The 15,452-nt window shown below is 36.5% G+C and overlaps 4 protein-coding genes across 4 annotated transcripts; 1 reads left to right on the forward strand and 3 right to left on the reverse strand.

Moving 5' to 3' along the window:
• Window positions 1-610: 610 nt before the first annotated feature.
• LOC132161862 (GDSL esterase/lipase At5g03610-like) lies at window positions 611-4,734 on the reverse strand. Its single transcript, XM_059572066.1, has 5 exons — window positions 4,415-4,734; window positions 4,083-4,301; window positions 3,221-3,489; window positions 1,103-1,409; window positions 611-928 (listed from the first exon to the last, which is right to left on the reverse strand). The coding sequence occupies exons 1-5, from the start codon at window positions 4,473-4,475 to the stop codon at window positions 717-719; spliced, it is 1,068 nt and encodes a 355-aa protein (XP_059428049.1). The 5' UTR covers window positions 4,476-4,734; the 3' UTR covers window positions 611-716.
• Window positions 4,735-5,550: 816 nt separating this feature from the next.
• LOC132191700 (GDSL esterase/lipase At5g03610-like) lies at window positions 5,551-9,275 on the reverse strand. The gene is made up of 5 exons (XM_059606792.1): window positions 9,117-9,275; window positions 8,776-9,012; window positions 7,917-8,185; window positions 6,049-6,355; window positions 5,551-5,861 (listed from the first exon to the last, which is right to left on the reverse strand). Exons 1-5 carry the CDS (start codon window positions 9,175-9,177, stop codon window positions 5,650-5,652), a joined length of 1,086 nt encoding a protein of 361 aa, XP_059462775.1. The 5' UTR covers window positions 9,178-9,275; the 3' UTR covers window positions 5,551-5,649.
• A 1,475-nt stretch (window positions 9,276-10,750) lies between these two features.
• On the forward strand, window positions 10,751-13,386 carry LOC132191699 (small ribosomal subunit protein uS5x-like). Its single transcript, XM_059606791.1, has 2 exons — window positions 10,751-11,484; window positions 13,023-13,386. Exons 1-2 carry the CDS (start codon window positions 10,831-10,833, stop codon window positions 13,179-13,181), a joined length of 813 nt encoding a protein of 270 aa, XP_059462774.1. The 5' UTR covers window positions 10,751-10,830; the 3' UTR covers window positions 13,182-13,386.
• Window positions 13,387-14,031: 645 nt separating this feature from the next.
• LOC132191682 (uncharacterized) lies at window positions 14,032-14,343 on the reverse strand. Its single transcript, XM_059606775.1, has one exon. It carries the CDS (start codon window positions 14,341-14,343, stop codon window positions 14,032-14,034), a length of 312 nt encoding a protein of 103 aa, XP_059462758.1.
• Between the last annotated feature and the right edge of the window lie 1,109 nt (window positions 14,344-15,452).

Consider the following 15,452-nt stretch of genomic DNA (forward strand, 5'->3'; position numbering starts at 1 on the left):
AGTTAAATTTATCTTGCTTTAGATTATGGTTTTTGGTTATATGGCTTATGGTAATTAGTAAAGGTACTAAAAATGAAATTAAATATATTATTTTAATTATAAACGAATGAAAAGGTATAATTACATACCAAAAAATCACGTGTAGAAGCAATTCGATTGTACAAATTTGATAAATATGATGATTCAAATTTTTTTTTCCTTCTTCATATAAAAAGAAAAAAAAAAAAAGGATATTTATGGCCAATCGGAATGTTGCCTTCCAGTTAACAGAAAATCATTTAAAATAAATAAATAAAAATTACGCAAACGTGGGTTACGTGATGTGTTTGCGGTCCAAATTAATAGAAAATCCTAACAACGGTGAGCTAAGTAAAAGGATTAGGTAGTTTAGAAAGTTAATTACTTTTTTTTAGAGTTTAAAACTACACTGCAATTTGAATGTAAATTTGAAGACGGTAGGTATAATTTTTCCTATAATTTATAGCCTATACCCAGAACGAGTCGTGGTATTTAAAAAAAAAAATGAAATGAAAGGAAAAACAACTTAGTACTGTTAGAATATATTCATAAATATTATGATATTTCTATATTTGCCCAACAAAGAAATATATATATATATATATAGTTGTGTTCAAGTTTTTTTATTCTCTAGATTATTTTAACGTACAGTGACAACAAAAGCAGAATTGCTTAACAAACGAATGAAACAAACAACCTTAGAAAAGTTGTTCGAGAGTCGCTTGCAGAGCTGCATACACAGCAAGCCATCCCTCCTGCGTAGGGTGAACACTGTCCCAGAAGAATGCTGATTCTTTGTCCTCACAGAGTGTATATTTTTTGGCTCCACTCTCATCTACACTCCCACAGCTATAATTGCTGCTTATCCCAACGCAACATGGCTTCAATGGGTTCTCAAACTTTATACTTCCTGCCCAAAATGAAGATGCAAATTGAAATCATGTTGATTTTAATTGGTTCCTGAAAGCCAACCAAAGTAATTGAAAAAGGCCCAAGCTAAAACACCAACCCAATAGTATGGAAAGCAATAAATATTTCTTAAAGAAGAATGACTAAAACTTAAAGCAAATGTATAATTAATCACCTTCCTTTTCCCCTTTGTTCTGGATTACGGACAAGAATGAGGCATAGAGATCAACAATGACGAAAGCAGAGTCGTTGGTTTCATTATTCAACTTAGCCACGGCCTGTTTCAACAAGAGGTTGTGGGAATTCGCGAGTGAGTTTTCGGTTTCATTGCATTGTTGGAACGAGGATGTGGCCGTGCTCCGAGGGAGACATCCTGAAGGCGGTAGAGCTGTCACGGCTATCTTTTTCGCTCCCAACCCATGAATGCGTTTCAAGTTTACAGTAAGTTGTGTCACCACTTTGGGAATGAAAGATTCCAATCCCTACAAATAGATCAATCCCAATTACTGGTGAAACTAATTGACCTCACAGTCCACGTGGCATTACCGTATCAGCCACAATAAAAATTGAATTGTTTACTGACTGACGTGATAAATATTATCGATTATACATAGAAAATTGGTATGACAATCTACTTGATAATATTGCTACATCAACCACAATCAAATTTAATTACTTAATGACAGTTGTAGTAAATGTCATATGGACTATCACAGTAGTTTGTAAGAGGCTTATAATCAATGTTGAAGAACCATAATTTTAAGGCACCCACCCTCAAATAAGCTATATATACAATACTTTGATTTATAAGAGCACCTCCTTTTTCTTTTTCTTTTTTCTTTTTTCTAGAACCTATATATTGTGTTCATTTAACTAATACGAGTAAAAATTATCATCTATAAGCTTGTCTTCTCCTTATATTAAACACGAATATATTTGCTTTTTGATTAGGTACTTTTGTAGCTAGCTTATGCATTCTTTTTTTAATCATCTTTCTCTTTTTGGTACAATCATTTCTCCTCCTTATCTCTCGATAGCTTAAGAAAACTATAAAAAAAAAATTAAAAAAAAAAACCATAAAATAATATTTTATAAAAGTAGACTGAAATAAAAAAAATCTGTTAAGAGTTTGATTGACAATTAGTTATAAAGAGCTATGATCCCATAAATCATTAGGTCACATTTTTTGAGTGATACTATATACTCGACACGTTATCTTTTTTCATCTAACTTGTAGTCCCATAAATTTTTAGGTCATGTATTTTGAGTGATACTATATACTCGACAAATATTTATTTTTTATTCACTAAAGTTGATGTGACAATTTGATGGTTTAAAGGGTGATCACACCATAACTAGTGTGGTCATTCTCATAGCCAATCACAACCCTCCATAGAGGTTATGATAGAGTGACAAGTTGTGACTCTTGATGAAGAGTCATATTCTAACTCTATAAATAGAGTTTGATAATGAGAAGTACGTACGTCAAAATTCATTATGTCATTATCAAGTTGCTTTTGTCCTCCATTGGATATCTACCCTAACGGGAGATTCCTACAATCAAGCGATTAACGTGATCCTTTCATAGTATGTGGTGGATGAAAAAGGTTCCTTTTTTTTTGGTCAAAAATGACCACGACACATCAACTTTTAATGAGTAAAAGATTAGTACGTGTATAACTTTAGTCCACGTTTTCCTCATTCGTTTGTGGGGGTATATGATTTGCAGTGACATGCACTGATGCACACATCAAGCCGAAGATAGACAAAGAGGCGCGCACAAACACAACTTAAAACCAAAAACACAATCATCCCCACTTCTTGAAACGTCAAAGTTTTGTAACTCAGACTTTTTGTTTGTTCTGGTTAAGCGTTTGTGGATGAAATATAAAGAATTTTTTAAAACATTTTATTGAGAATTAAATAATTTTAAAACCTTATCTAGTCGACTAATGTTTATTACATATATATATATCAAGTTAATAAAAATTAATGTGATGAAGTCTAAACGTTTTAATTTAATGAATTCTGCATATTAAATTACTCCTAAACTATCAAGAGGAATAGAGGATCACTAGCTATCCTATCCAATAATTTCTTTTCAGAAAATTAACCTACTTCTTGACAAGTACTCTAGTGGCAAACTTTGTATCAGAGACATAGGAGCAGTTTATTGGCACAGAAGACGTGGTAAAAAAAATTTGAAAAATGATTGACTACTGCAAGATATTATAAATAACACGTTAATTTATAAAAAAGTTTGTAGTAAAAACTATGTGTTATAGAGTCTGACCTGAGTACCATTATTGACAATGTAAGCGAGGTAGTCATTGCCAGCAAGGGTGACGAGGGTCAGAGAGGAGTGGAGGTCACTTATGTTGAAGACGTTGTCTGTGATGAGATTCTGGAAGAAATCAATCTGGGTGGTCATGTTTGGGCCCGGGTTCAATGTTGGAAAAACACCCGTGCCTCCATATGCAAAGTTCATTCCGTATATCAACAATGGGATCCCAAGTTTCCTCCATCTGTATGGAATTGGAGACCTACTTCCCATGGATTTTGCTGCACGTAGTTAAACACAAGGTCAGAGTCAGAGATGCCCGGCCACCGCTTAGTTTGTGTAATATATAAAAATTACACAAACTAATTAAATCATGCCATTTACTTTTCTCTCTTTTTTTTATTCAAAAAGGGTAGGCCGAAGTGATCGGCCAATTGTGACTATCCTACTTGTATTGGGCATAGCTATAGTAGCATATACTCTTAAAAATCGCACATGAAGAGCTTAAACGGTAGAAATCGCAGGCGCTCTCTCAAGACTTGAACTATAGCCTGATCCAGCTTCATCAGAGCATCATTAGAAATCCAAAATGACTAATACTAATCAAACATATATGAAGATTCTCCATTAAGGAGATTCGAACTCACACCCTAATACATATCCTAATCACTTAAAAATTTTCTCGAACCATTAAACCATCCGCCTTGATGATAATTATGCCCTTTACTTGTGCCAAAGGACACTACTAGAGAGAGAAGCCCCCACCATTGATATATAAAATTTACAAAAACTAAATCGTGCCCATTTCTTCTGCCAAAAGAACCGTTAATATTACTAGAGAGAGAGAGAGAGAGAGGGGGAGGGTTATATATACCAACGTAATCGGTGAGGACACGGCCGTCGGAGAAACGACCTGTTGGTTTACCGGGAAAGGTGATACCATAGGGATCATTCCAAGCGGACGTAGATTTGTTGGTGTTGCCTGTGTCAACATATGAATCTCCAAAGACAAAGAGCTTTGATAGACCACCAGATTTAAAGAGATGATGACGGTGGCTGTGGTGGTGGTGAGGAGCTATGTGTCCTTGCACCACTTGTTGCCCTGTAAAGAGTTGCACAAACTCAGAGAGATTATCGACAAGTATTCAGTTTTCAAGGCAAAATAATGAGATATATAGAAGTAGAGCTATTGTGTTAGAAATTAACCTGATAGAGAGGACAAGAGGAAGTAGTAGAGAACACAATAGAGGAGCTTTTTTGTGTCCATTATAGCTAAGAAGAGAAGCCTGGCGACTGGCGTGAAGCGTTGCTCAAAGCGAGGAGGATTAAGTCTATATATAATGTCTCTATTACCATATGGGTGGTGCTCCAATGGTTCAAAAAAATTCTCAAGTGGTCCAGATGTGTACTGGTGTGTGAGTTCTCTTAGCTGCCTTAAATTCTATTGATGCCCTAATATAATTGAGTTAGGTTTTGGATCAGTCGAACTTGAATGAGCGGTTCGCATTGTCTAGGCCTTACTCTTAGGGTATATGCTATTATAGTCACATTCAAGTACGATAACTACAATTAGTCTTTCCAACTTACCTCTCAATGTATATATATATATATATATATATATATATATATATGTCTCTATTATTTGTACGTAATATTCTTAAAATGTCTAATATTTGTAAAAATAAAAAATAAAAAACCTGCAAAATATTGGTAGAACGTCGGGGTCAGGGACTCAGGTGGGCAAAACCACGGAAAATGACTGTTTATTGATACAGCGTGTAATCAAATGAATTTATTTGACTATTCTATAAGAATAAACCATTTTATTTTAAAAGATTATCTGATGTACCAAACACTCCCTAAAGCTTAGAAGCCACACAGAGGAGACGAATTTGGAGAAAGACATTTTGGAATATCCGGGTGTGTTATAAGTTCAGGCTTCAACTCAGGGGCATGATACTAAGAACTCCGGCGTGCATAACTATTCATGCACGCCTGGCTTTTTTTTTTCTTTTAAATAATAATAATAATAAAATATATTTTATTATTTTAAAATATCAAATCACCTAGGCGTGCATAACACCGGACGTAATGTTTAACATCACCCTCAACTCAGTATGCAAATCGTTGAGGAAAAGTTTATATTTATATCTTTGGCTTTAGATTATGGTTTTTTTTTGTTAAATGGCTTATGGTAAAAGGTCGTAAAAATACAATTAAAAATGTTATTTAACTTAGTACTATTAGAATATATTCATAAATATTATGATATTTCTATATTTTCCCAACAAAGAAAAAAAAAAAATATATATATATATATATATATATATATATATATATATATATATAGTTGTGTTCAAGTTTTTTTATTCTCTAGATTATTTTAACGTACAGTGACAACAAAAGCAGAATTGCTTAACAAACGAATGAAACAAACAACCTTAGAAAAGTTGTTCGAGAGTCGCTTGCAGAGCTGCATACACAGCAAGCCATCCCTCCTGCGTAGGGTGAACACTGTCCCAGAAGAATGCTGATTCTTTGTCCTCACAGAGTGTATATTTTTTGGCTCCACTCTCATCTACACTCCCACAGCTATAATTGCTGCTTATCCCAACGCAACATGGCTTCAATGGGTTCTCAAACTTTATACTTCCTGCCCAAAATGAAGATGCAAATTGAAATCACTTTGATTTTAATTGGTTCCTGAAAGCCAACCAAAGTAATTGAAAAAGGCCCTAGGACAAGGCCCAAGCTAAAACACCAACCCAATAGTATGGAAAGCAATAAATATTTCTTAAAGAAGAATGACTAAAACTTAAAGCAAATGTATAATTGATCACCTTCCTTTTCCCCTTTGTTCTGGATTACGGACATGAATGAGGCATAGAGATCAACAATGACGAAGGCAGAATCGTTGGTTTCATTATTCAACTTAGCCACGGCCTGTTTCAACAAGAGGTTGTGGTAATTCACGAGTGAGTTTTCGGTTTCATCGCATTGTTGGAACGAGGATGTGGCCGTGCTCCGAGGGAGACATCCTAAAGGCTGTAGAGCTGTTACGGCTATCTTTTTCGCTCCCAACCCATGAATGCGTTTCAAGTTTACAGTAAGTTGTGTCACCACTTTGGGAATGAAAGATTCCAATCCCTACAAATAGATCAATCCCAATTATGGTGAAACAAATTGACCTCACAGTCCACGTGGCATTACCGTATCAGCCACAATAAAAATTGAATTGTTTATTGACTGACGTGATAAATATTATCGATTATACATAGAAAACTGGCATGCTAATCTACGTGACAATATTGCTACATCAACCACAATCAAATTTAATTATTTAATGATAGTTGTAGTAAATGTTACATGGACTATCACAGTAGTTTATAAGAGGCTTATAATCAATGTTGAAGAACCTTAATTTTAAGGCACCCACCCTCAAATATATATATATATATATATATACTTTGATTTATAAGAGTACCTCCTTTTTTATCTTTTTTCTAGAACCTATATATATATTGTGTATATTTAACTAATACGAGTAAAAATTATCATCTATAAGCCTGTCTTCTCCTTATATTAAACACGAATATATTTGCTTTTTGATTAGGTACTTTTGTAGATAGTTTATGCATTCTTTTTTTAATCATCTTTCTCTTTTTGGTACAATCATTTCGCCTCCTTATCTCTCAATAGCTTAAGAAAACTATAAAAAAAAAAAATAAAAAAAAAAAAAACCATAAAATAATATTTTATAAAAGTAGACTGGAATAAAAAAAATCTGTTAAGAGTTTGATTGACAATTAGTTATAAAGAGCTATGATCCCATAAATCATTAGGTCATATTTTTTGAGTGATACTATATACTCGACACGTTATCTTTTTTCATCTAACTAGTAGTCCCATAAATCTTTAGGTCACATATTTGGAGTGATACTATATACTCAACAAGTATTCATTTTTTATTCACTAAAGTTGATGTGATGATTAACGTGATCCTTTCATAGTATTTGGTGGATGAATCCCTTTTTTTTTGGTCAAAAATGACCACGACACATCAACTTTTAATAAGTAAAAGATTAGTACGTTATAACTTTAGTCCACGTTTTCCTCATTCGTTTGTGGGGGTATATGATTTGCAGTGACGTGCACACATCGAGCCCAAGACAGACAAAGAGGCGCGCACAGACACAACTTAAAAACAAAAAACAATCATCCCCACTTCTTGAAACGTCAAAGTTTTATAACTCAGACTTTTTGTTTGTTCTGGTTAAGCGTTTGTGGATGAAGTATAAAGAGTTTTTAAAAACATTTTATTGAGAATTAAATAATTTTAAAACCTTATCTAGTCGACTAATGTTTATTATATATATAAAAAAAAAATATCAGGTTAATAAAAATTAATGTGATGAAGTCTAAACGTTTTAATTTGATGAATTCTGCATATTAAATTACTCCTAAACTTATCAAGAGGAATAGAGGATCACTAGCTATCCTATCCAATAATTTCTTTTCAGAAAATTAACCTACTTCTTGACAAGTATTCTAGTGGCAAACTTTGTAGCAGAGACACAGGAGCAGTTTATTGGCACAGAAGATGCGGTAAAAAAAATTTGAAAAATGATTGACTACTGCAAGATATTATAAATAACACGTTAATTTATAAAAAAATTTGTAGTAAAAACTATATATTATAGAGTCTGACCTGAGTACCATTATTGACAATGTAAGCGAAGTAGTCATTGCCAGCAAGGGTGACGAGGGTCAGAGAGGAGTGGAGGTCACTTATGTTGAAGACGTTGTCTGTGATGAGATTCTCGAAGAAATCAATCTGGGTGGTCATGTTTGGGCCCGGGTTCAATGTCGGAAAAACACCCATGCCTCCATATGCAAAGTTCATTCCGTATATCAACAATGGGATCCCAAGTTCCCTCCATCTGTATGGAATTGGAGACCTAATTCCCATGGATTTTGCTGCACGTAGTTAAACACAAGGTCAGAGTCAGAGATGCCCACCACTTAGTTTGTGTAATATATAAAAATTACACAAACTAATTAAATCATGCCATTTACTTTTCTTTCTTTTTTTTTATTCAAAAAGGGTAGGCCGAAGTGATGGGCCAATTGTGACTATCCTACTTGCATTGGACATAACTATAATATCACCTACTCCTGGGAGCCGCACATGAGGAGCTTAGACGATAGAAACTGCAGGCGCTTTCAAATTCAACTGAGTTATAGCCTGATCCAGCCTCATCAGAGCATCAATGAAAATCCGAAAAGACTAATACTAATTAAACATATGTGGAGATTTTCTATTGTGGAGATTCGAATTCACATCCTAATACATGCCCTAATCACTTAAAGAATTTTCTTAAACCATTAAACCATCTGCTTCGATGATAATTATACCCTTTACTTGTGCCAAAGGACACTACTAGAGAGAGAAGCCCCCACCATTGATATATAAAATTTACAAAAGCTAAATCGTGCCCATTTCTTCTGCTAAAAGACACGTTAATTAATATTACTAGAGAGAGAGAGAGAGGGAGGGTTATATATACCAACGTAATCGGTGAGGACACGGCCGTCGGAGAAACGACCTGCTGGTTTACCGGGAAAGGTGATACCATAGGGATCATTCCAAGAGGACATAGATTTGTTGGTGTTGCCTGTGTCAGCATATGAATCCCCAAAGACAAAGAGCTTTGATAGACCACCAGATTTAAAGAGATGATGACGATGGCTGTGGTGGTGGTGGTGGTGGTGAGGAGCTATGTGTCCTTGCACCACTCGTTGCCCTGTAAAGAGTCGCACAAACTCAGAGAGATTATCGACAAGTATTCAGTTTTCAAGGCAAAATAATGTGATATATAGAAGTAGAGCTATTGTGTTAGAAATTAACCTGATAGAAGGGACAAGAGGAAGTAGCAGAGAACACAATAGAGGAGCTTTTTTGTGTCCATTATAGCTAAGAAGAGAAGCCTGGCGACTGGCGTGAAGCTTTGCTCAAAGCGAGGAGGATTAAGTCTATTTATAATGTCTCTATTACCATAAGGGTGGTGTTCTAATGGTCCTTGAAAATTTTTAAGTGGTCCGGATGTGTACCAGTGTGTGAGTTTTTTTAGCTGCCTTAGATTCTTATTGATGTCGTAATATAACTGAGTTAGGTTTTGGATTAGTCGAACTTGAAGGACCGATTCACACCGTCTAGGCCCTGCTCTCAAGGTAGGAGCTACTATAGTCACACTAAAGTACAATAATTACAATTGGTCTTCCGGACCTACCCTAAATATATATATATATATATATATATATATATATACAATAATGTCTCTATTATTTGTACGTCTGGCCTTCAGTGGGGTCGCAGTCATTCGCACTGTGAAAACACATGAGAAGCAATATTCTTAAAATGTCTAATACTTGTAAAAATAAAAAATAAAAAACCTGCAAAATATTGGTAGAACGTCGGGGTCAGGGACACAATGGGCAAAACCACTGAAAATTACTGTTCATTGGTACAGCGTGTAATCAAATGAATTTATTTGACTATTCTATAAGAATAAACCATTTTATTTTGAAAGATTATCTGATGTACCAAACATTCCCTAAAGCTTAGAAGACACACAGAGGAGACGAATTTGGAGAAAGACATTTTGGAATATCCGGGTGTGTTATAAGTTCAGGCTTCAACTCAGTATGCAACTCGTTGAGGAAAAGTTTATATTTATATCCTAGGCCATGATATTAAGAACGCCTGCATGTATAACTGTTCATGCACGCTAGATTATATATATATTTTTTTAATAATTATAATAATAAAATATTATATTTTATTATTTTAAAATATCAAATCACCCCGGCGTGCATCATGTTGGGCGTGATATTTAACATCACCCTTATATCCTTGGCTTTAGATTATGGTTTTTTTTGTTAAATGGCTTATGCTAAAAGGTCGTAAAAATACAATTAAAAATGTTATTTTAATTATAATAGAATGAAAAGGTATATAATTAACGAGATATGACTGATTTATCCAATCTCGGGCATCCGAATTATAGCATAATTGGAGTACAATTCAGGTATTCTATTGATATTTCTCTTAAAATAGGTTTTGAATTGAGAAACAAATCTTTTTGTTCCCATTGCCCGAGACAAATGACTTGGCAGCTGCCTTCCTGACTTTCCCACTGCCCCAAATCGTCTGTGTCACGCACGCCCAACGCCTCTTTTACTTTTAAATCATCTTCAATCTTCAAACGGTGATGATTGGCGCCTTTCTTTTTCTTTTTCTTGGCAAGAGGCCCATGAAAGGTTTCGCAGATGACTTGGGCAAGAAACTAAAACCAAAGGCCCATCTCAATATCTTTTGGGTCTTCTTAGCCCAAAAACAAGCTAGTCAGCCCAATTCTCAGCCCACGTGCATCATCAAATCATCCAAGAAAACCAAATGGTACCGAGCCAAGCTCCGCTCAACCCTGTAGCCAAACACCACCAAAACCCATCCCCACACTCTCTTTGTATAAAGCCCTCTCATCCTCTAGGGTTTCGGCCCCCATTATACTCACACTCTCTAACCCTAGATTTCTCTCTCCCACATTTCTACATACCCAACCATGGCTGAGCGTCCTGGAGGTGACCGCGGTGGATTCGGGAGAGGTTTCGGCGGTGGTCGCGGTAGGGGAGACCGTGGCCGCGGAGGCCGGCGCAGGCCACGTCGTGAAGAGGAGGAGAAGTGGGTTCCGGTGACGAAGCTTGGGCGTCTCGTGAAGGCCGATAAGATAAAGTCTCTGGAGCAGATCTACCTCCACTCACTGCCCATCAAGGAGCATCAGATCGTGGACCAGCTCTGCCCTGGCCTTAAGGACGAGGTCATGAAGATCATGCCGGTCCAGAAGCAGACCCGGGCTGGTCAGCGCACCCGCTTCAAGGCCTTCGTCGTCGTCGGCGACAACAACGGCCACGTCGGTCTCGGCGTTAAGTGTAGCAAAGAGGTCGCCACGGCCATACGTGGCGCCATCATACTTGCCAAGCTCTCTGTGATCCCCGTCAGGAGGGGTTACTGGGGGAACAAGATCGGCAAGCCCCATACTGTTCCGTGTAAGGTCACCGGCAAGTGTGGCTCCGTCTCTGTGCGCATGATTCCTGCTCCTCGTGGTGCCGGAATTGTGGCCGCAAGGGTTCCCAAGAAGGTCCTCCAGTTTGCTGGGATCGATGATGTCTTTACCTCGTCCAGCGGCTCCACAAGGACTCTTGGAAACTTCGTGAAGGTTTGTTCTTAACTTCTCTTTGATTGCTTGGATTGAGTTGCTCGTGTTTGGTTGGATTGGATCTGTTTTTTGATTAGGATTTCGTCAATTTGTGTTTGATTCGTTTGGGTTGAAATGCGTTAATTCATAGTGATTTGTTAACTGGTCTCTGTTTATGTGCTAGTTTCTGCAATTCATTTGTCTAAAGTGTCCATCAACGCCACAGATTTAGATATTTTGAAATTATAATTTACTAAAAAGATTAGCCTTAGTGTTATTTGCTATAAAATTATAATTATAATTTACTGAAATTACACGTGTCCATCAACTCATTTGTCTCTGTTTTGGTTCTTTATCTTGTTCTCTGTTAAAAATTAATGCGTCATTTTTAACAATTAAATATTTGTTGTGGTATTTGAAATTATATTATGGGATATGCGAGTGCGATTGTTTTTTACAGATCTGGGTTAAACTGGCCCTTTTTATACTTTGGAGTTGAGAACCTGCTATTTGTTACCTGGGATCCTATATATGTAATTGTTTACTCCATCTGTGATTTTTGTTTCATTCTCAAATATCAAAGTGTCATTTGTATCGGATCCTGAATTATTCTGTGGAGAGTTTTCTCCGCACGTTTTTCAGTTTAGGTATTTAAGTCTTGGTGCCTGTATGGGACTACAAAGCTTGTATCTGTGCGAGCATTAATCTACTTGTGCATATCTAATGGCTATAATGAGTATGATGGACCATCTGACATTGTATTTGCTAGTATGTTGTTTATGAAGTTCTATAGCTTTATTTTTTTAACCTAGGGAAAATGATATGTTCTGTAATCTAAGGTCTCACTTATAAAAAAAAAATCTAAGGTCTTAGACGTGGGCCTGAACACCACCCATCTAGTTGCCCTCTATGGTGACTGTTGCTTATTAACTTGTGGAGAGAAATTTCCTGGAGGTAGGGAGGAATTCCTCCAATCCAGTATGGAAATCTGTCATTTGTCCTTTTGGGTATGTTAGAATTCTTTTCACATCATAAGGGATAAATGACAATTTTATACTGTGTTGAAGGAAATTTTTTGGTATGCAATGTTGAATTTACATTTGGAATTGAGTTGTCTAGGTTAAATACGAATTATCTCTGTAATGGTGTTGTTTGGTAGTCTACTCACTTCAAAATTATGGATTCTTCCGTTTTCTAAATTTTTAGAAATGGCTCCATTGCTTCCTTTGTAATGATTTAGATTAGTATGATTGATGAAGGTTTTTTAGTTAGGACTTTAGAGAGCAGCGAGAGGCATTGAATATCTCCATCCCAAGGATGGTTCTCTCAATTTATAGAATTTATTAATTTTTAAACCTTGATTCTAAACTTTTACCCTTTACAGGTACTTGTTATTCAGTTATCAATAGGATTTATTTTTCTCTCTTATGGGCATTGCCGTTAGTTTTATGTATGGTTTTTAAACTAAAATTGAACACATGAAAGATATTTGCAAAGATGTGATGTGCCATTTATAAACTCGTTGACCATTTCTTGCCTTTTTTTTTCCCCTTCTACAGGCAACTTTTGATTGTCTGCTGAAAACTTATGGGTTCCTTACCCCTGAGTTTTGGAGGGAAACTCGCTTCACAAGGTCTCCATTCCAAGAGCATACAGACCTGTTGGCAAAACCTGTTGGCAAGCTAATTCTGCAGGAGCCTGAGGCGCATGAAGCTTAATCTAGTTTTTGCAGAAGTTTTGGAAAATGTTTTCTGTTTTGTGTTTTGAAACTAAGAAGTTATTTCTATTTTGACATTCTCAAAATTGGTTTGGATAATATATCTGAGAACTGTTTTAGAGGAGAAAAACATTGAAAGCGTTTGGATTATATGTTGAAAGCTATTTTCTGAAAAGCGTCTTATGGTAACACGTTTGTTTGTTTGAGATGCTGTATGAGATCGATCTGGGTGTGTTCATGTTTGGGCTCTTGTGCAAAGGTCTCAAAAACACCCCCATAGGCAAAATTCATTCTGTATCTCAGCAATGGGATCCCATATTTTCTCCCATCTGTATGGAATGGTTGTACCCGTATTCATCTGCTTGTAGTTTTAATTGTCATAGAGATTGAGCTTAATTTTTAGTTATCGCTGACACTGGCCCAAGTTATAAATTTCTCAATTCTTCAGCGGATGATGACAAACTATATATAAAGGAATTTAGATAATTTACGTGATTTGGCTTTTAAGGTTGACACCCATATGGCCAACAAAACTCAGGAGAATATGTAAATTTCTCCTATAGTAATGTTGATGGAAAAGATTCATTTTATGATATAGATTAAATTTTACAAATCTAATTTATATATGTTTACACTTGATGGCTAATTCTGTATGTTATCAAGAGTAGAATCTGTATTCCCAACCCATCAAAATCTTTATACGTATAGAGATCCCATGCGGGCCATCCATTATTTACGTTTAAGTTTTTTTGGGAGACTAATTACAACCACAAGAGACGGAGCAGCCCTTAAACATGCAAAGGATTAATGGAAGCTGACTCTTAAAACTTAAAAGAATGGATTATGGGAGACTACCTATTAATGTTGAAAGGAGTAATCTTGATAACCAGTCCAGGGAAAACATCGTCTGGGTCTTGGATATGTGGATTCTCCTCAACAATATACGGGTCCCCGCATTTTTCACTGATAGTTTGCAGCGTCTCTCCTTCACGAACAACATAAATTTCGTCGCACGGCTTGTTCATATTCTTCAGCACCATCCGAACACCGAATTCGCTTTCATCACAGCTTGTTGATTCACAACTACAAGTAGTAGAGCTCAAACCCAGCATTACTGCCAAGAACAAAGCACTACTGTACCAAGAAATCCTCTGATCTACCATTGCAGCTGATGAACGAACACACACCATTAAAGCTTTTCTTAAAGGGTTGTGGTATAAGGTTTTTTTGAATAGGATTCAGATTAGAGAAGGGTTCCTTTCTTATGGCGGTTGGAAGGGGTGCAATTCTTGGCGGGAGTTGAAATGGTTCACTCAGAGTGGTAGGTATATATATCTGTCAGGCACTCAGGGGAAGACTTGAAAACGAGATTATATTTTTATAAAAGCGTTGGTTCAAGTACTGCTTTCTCAAATGGGATTAGTCTTGCGTTTGCTTGTACGTTTTAATTTTATGAGCACCATTGATCTTGGGTTTGACTTGATTCTTTTTAATGCTATATATACAAGCCTTGTTTTATTGCGCATGTTTCAACTATATTCTTTTACGACCAGGTGTTGCCACCTGAAAATGTACAAGACATATATGCAAATATAAAAAGAAGGGTTAAATACTTAATACTCCCTTAGAGTTTGTCAACTTTATTTTTACTCTTTTGGAGTTTCATTTTTATCACAGGAGGTCTCTGTGGTTTTGAAAAATGACCAAGTTAGTCCATCCGTTAGTTGACTAACGAAATTACACGTAGACCAATTAAATGTTGACACATGGCACCTATTTAATTTTTTTATTTTTTATTTTTAAATTAAAAAATGTATTTGAAAAAAAAAAAAAAAAAGGAAAGGAAAAAAAATTGGTGCCCAAGGGGCAAGGGGGTGGCCGAAACCACCCCCAGTGGGAGCCACTCCCATGGAGGCTATGGAGCCTAGGGGGTGGCAGAAACCACCCCCAATGGTGGTTGGGGATGGTTTTGGCCATTCCCTAGGCTCCATGGGCGTGGCCAAGCCACCCCTAGTACCCACTGGGGGTGGTTTCGGCCACCCTCTTGGGCACCCAGGGGGTGGTTTCGGCCACCCTCTTGGGCACCCAAGGGGTGGCTCGGCCACCCCTTTGGAGCCTAGGGGGTGGCCGAGCCACCCCCATCTGGCCAAATGGCCACCCCCATCCGGCCAAATGGCCACCCCCAAATGGCCGAGCCACCCCCAATTTTTTTTCCTTATTATTATAATTATTTTTATTTAAAAAAAATACATTTTTTTTTAATTAAAAAATA

This window comes from Corylus avellana, chromosome ca9 (genome assembly GCF_901000735.1).
Source record: "Corylus avellana chromosome ca9, CavTom2PMs-1.0".
NCBI classification, from domain to species: domain Eukaryota; kingdom Viridiplantae; phylum Streptophyta; class Magnoliopsida; order Fagales; family Betulaceae; genus Corylus; species Corylus avellana.

Excerpts from the sequence above, each read along its gene's own strand:
- LOC132191699 (XM_059606791.1), top strand. The coding sequence starts at position 10,831 with ATGGCTGAGCGTCCTGGAGGTGACCGCGGTGGATTCGGGAGAGGTTTC. Across the intron at positions 11,485-13,022 it reads CTCTTGGAAACTTCGTGAAG|GCAACTTTTGATTGTCTGCT; the intron begins GTTTGTTCTTAA and ends CCCCTTCTACAG.
- LOC132161862 (XM_059572066.1), bottom strand. The coding sequence starts at position 4,475 with ATGGACACAAAAAAGCTCCTCTATTGTGTTCTCTACTACTTCCTCTTG. Across the intron at positions 1,410-3,220 it reads TTGTCAATAATGGTACTCAG|GGATTGGAATCTTTCATTCC; the intron begins GTCAGACTCTAT and ends ATCTATTTGTAG. Across the intron at positions 929-1,102 it reads GAACAAAGGGGAAAAGGAAG|GAAGTATAAAGTTTGAGAAC; the intron begins GTGATTAATTAT and ends CATTTTGGGCAG.
- LOC132191682 (XM_059606775.1), bottom strand. The coding sequence starts at position 14,343 with ATGGTAGATCAGAGGATTTCTTGGTACAGTAGTGCTTTGTTCTTGGCA.
- LOC132191700 (XM_059606792.1), bottom strand. The coding sequence starts at position 9,177 with ATGGACACAAAAAAGCTCCTCTATTGTGTTCTCTGCTACTTCCTCTTG. Across the intron at positions 9,013-9,116 it reads CCTCTTGTCCCTTCTATCAG|GGCAACGAGTGGTGCAAGGA; the intron begins GTTAATTTCTAA and ends GACTCTTTACAG. Across the intron at positions 6,356-7,916 it reads TTGTCAATAATGGTACTCAG|GGATTGGAATCTTTCATTCC; the intron begins GTCAGACTCTAT and ends ATCTATTTGTAG.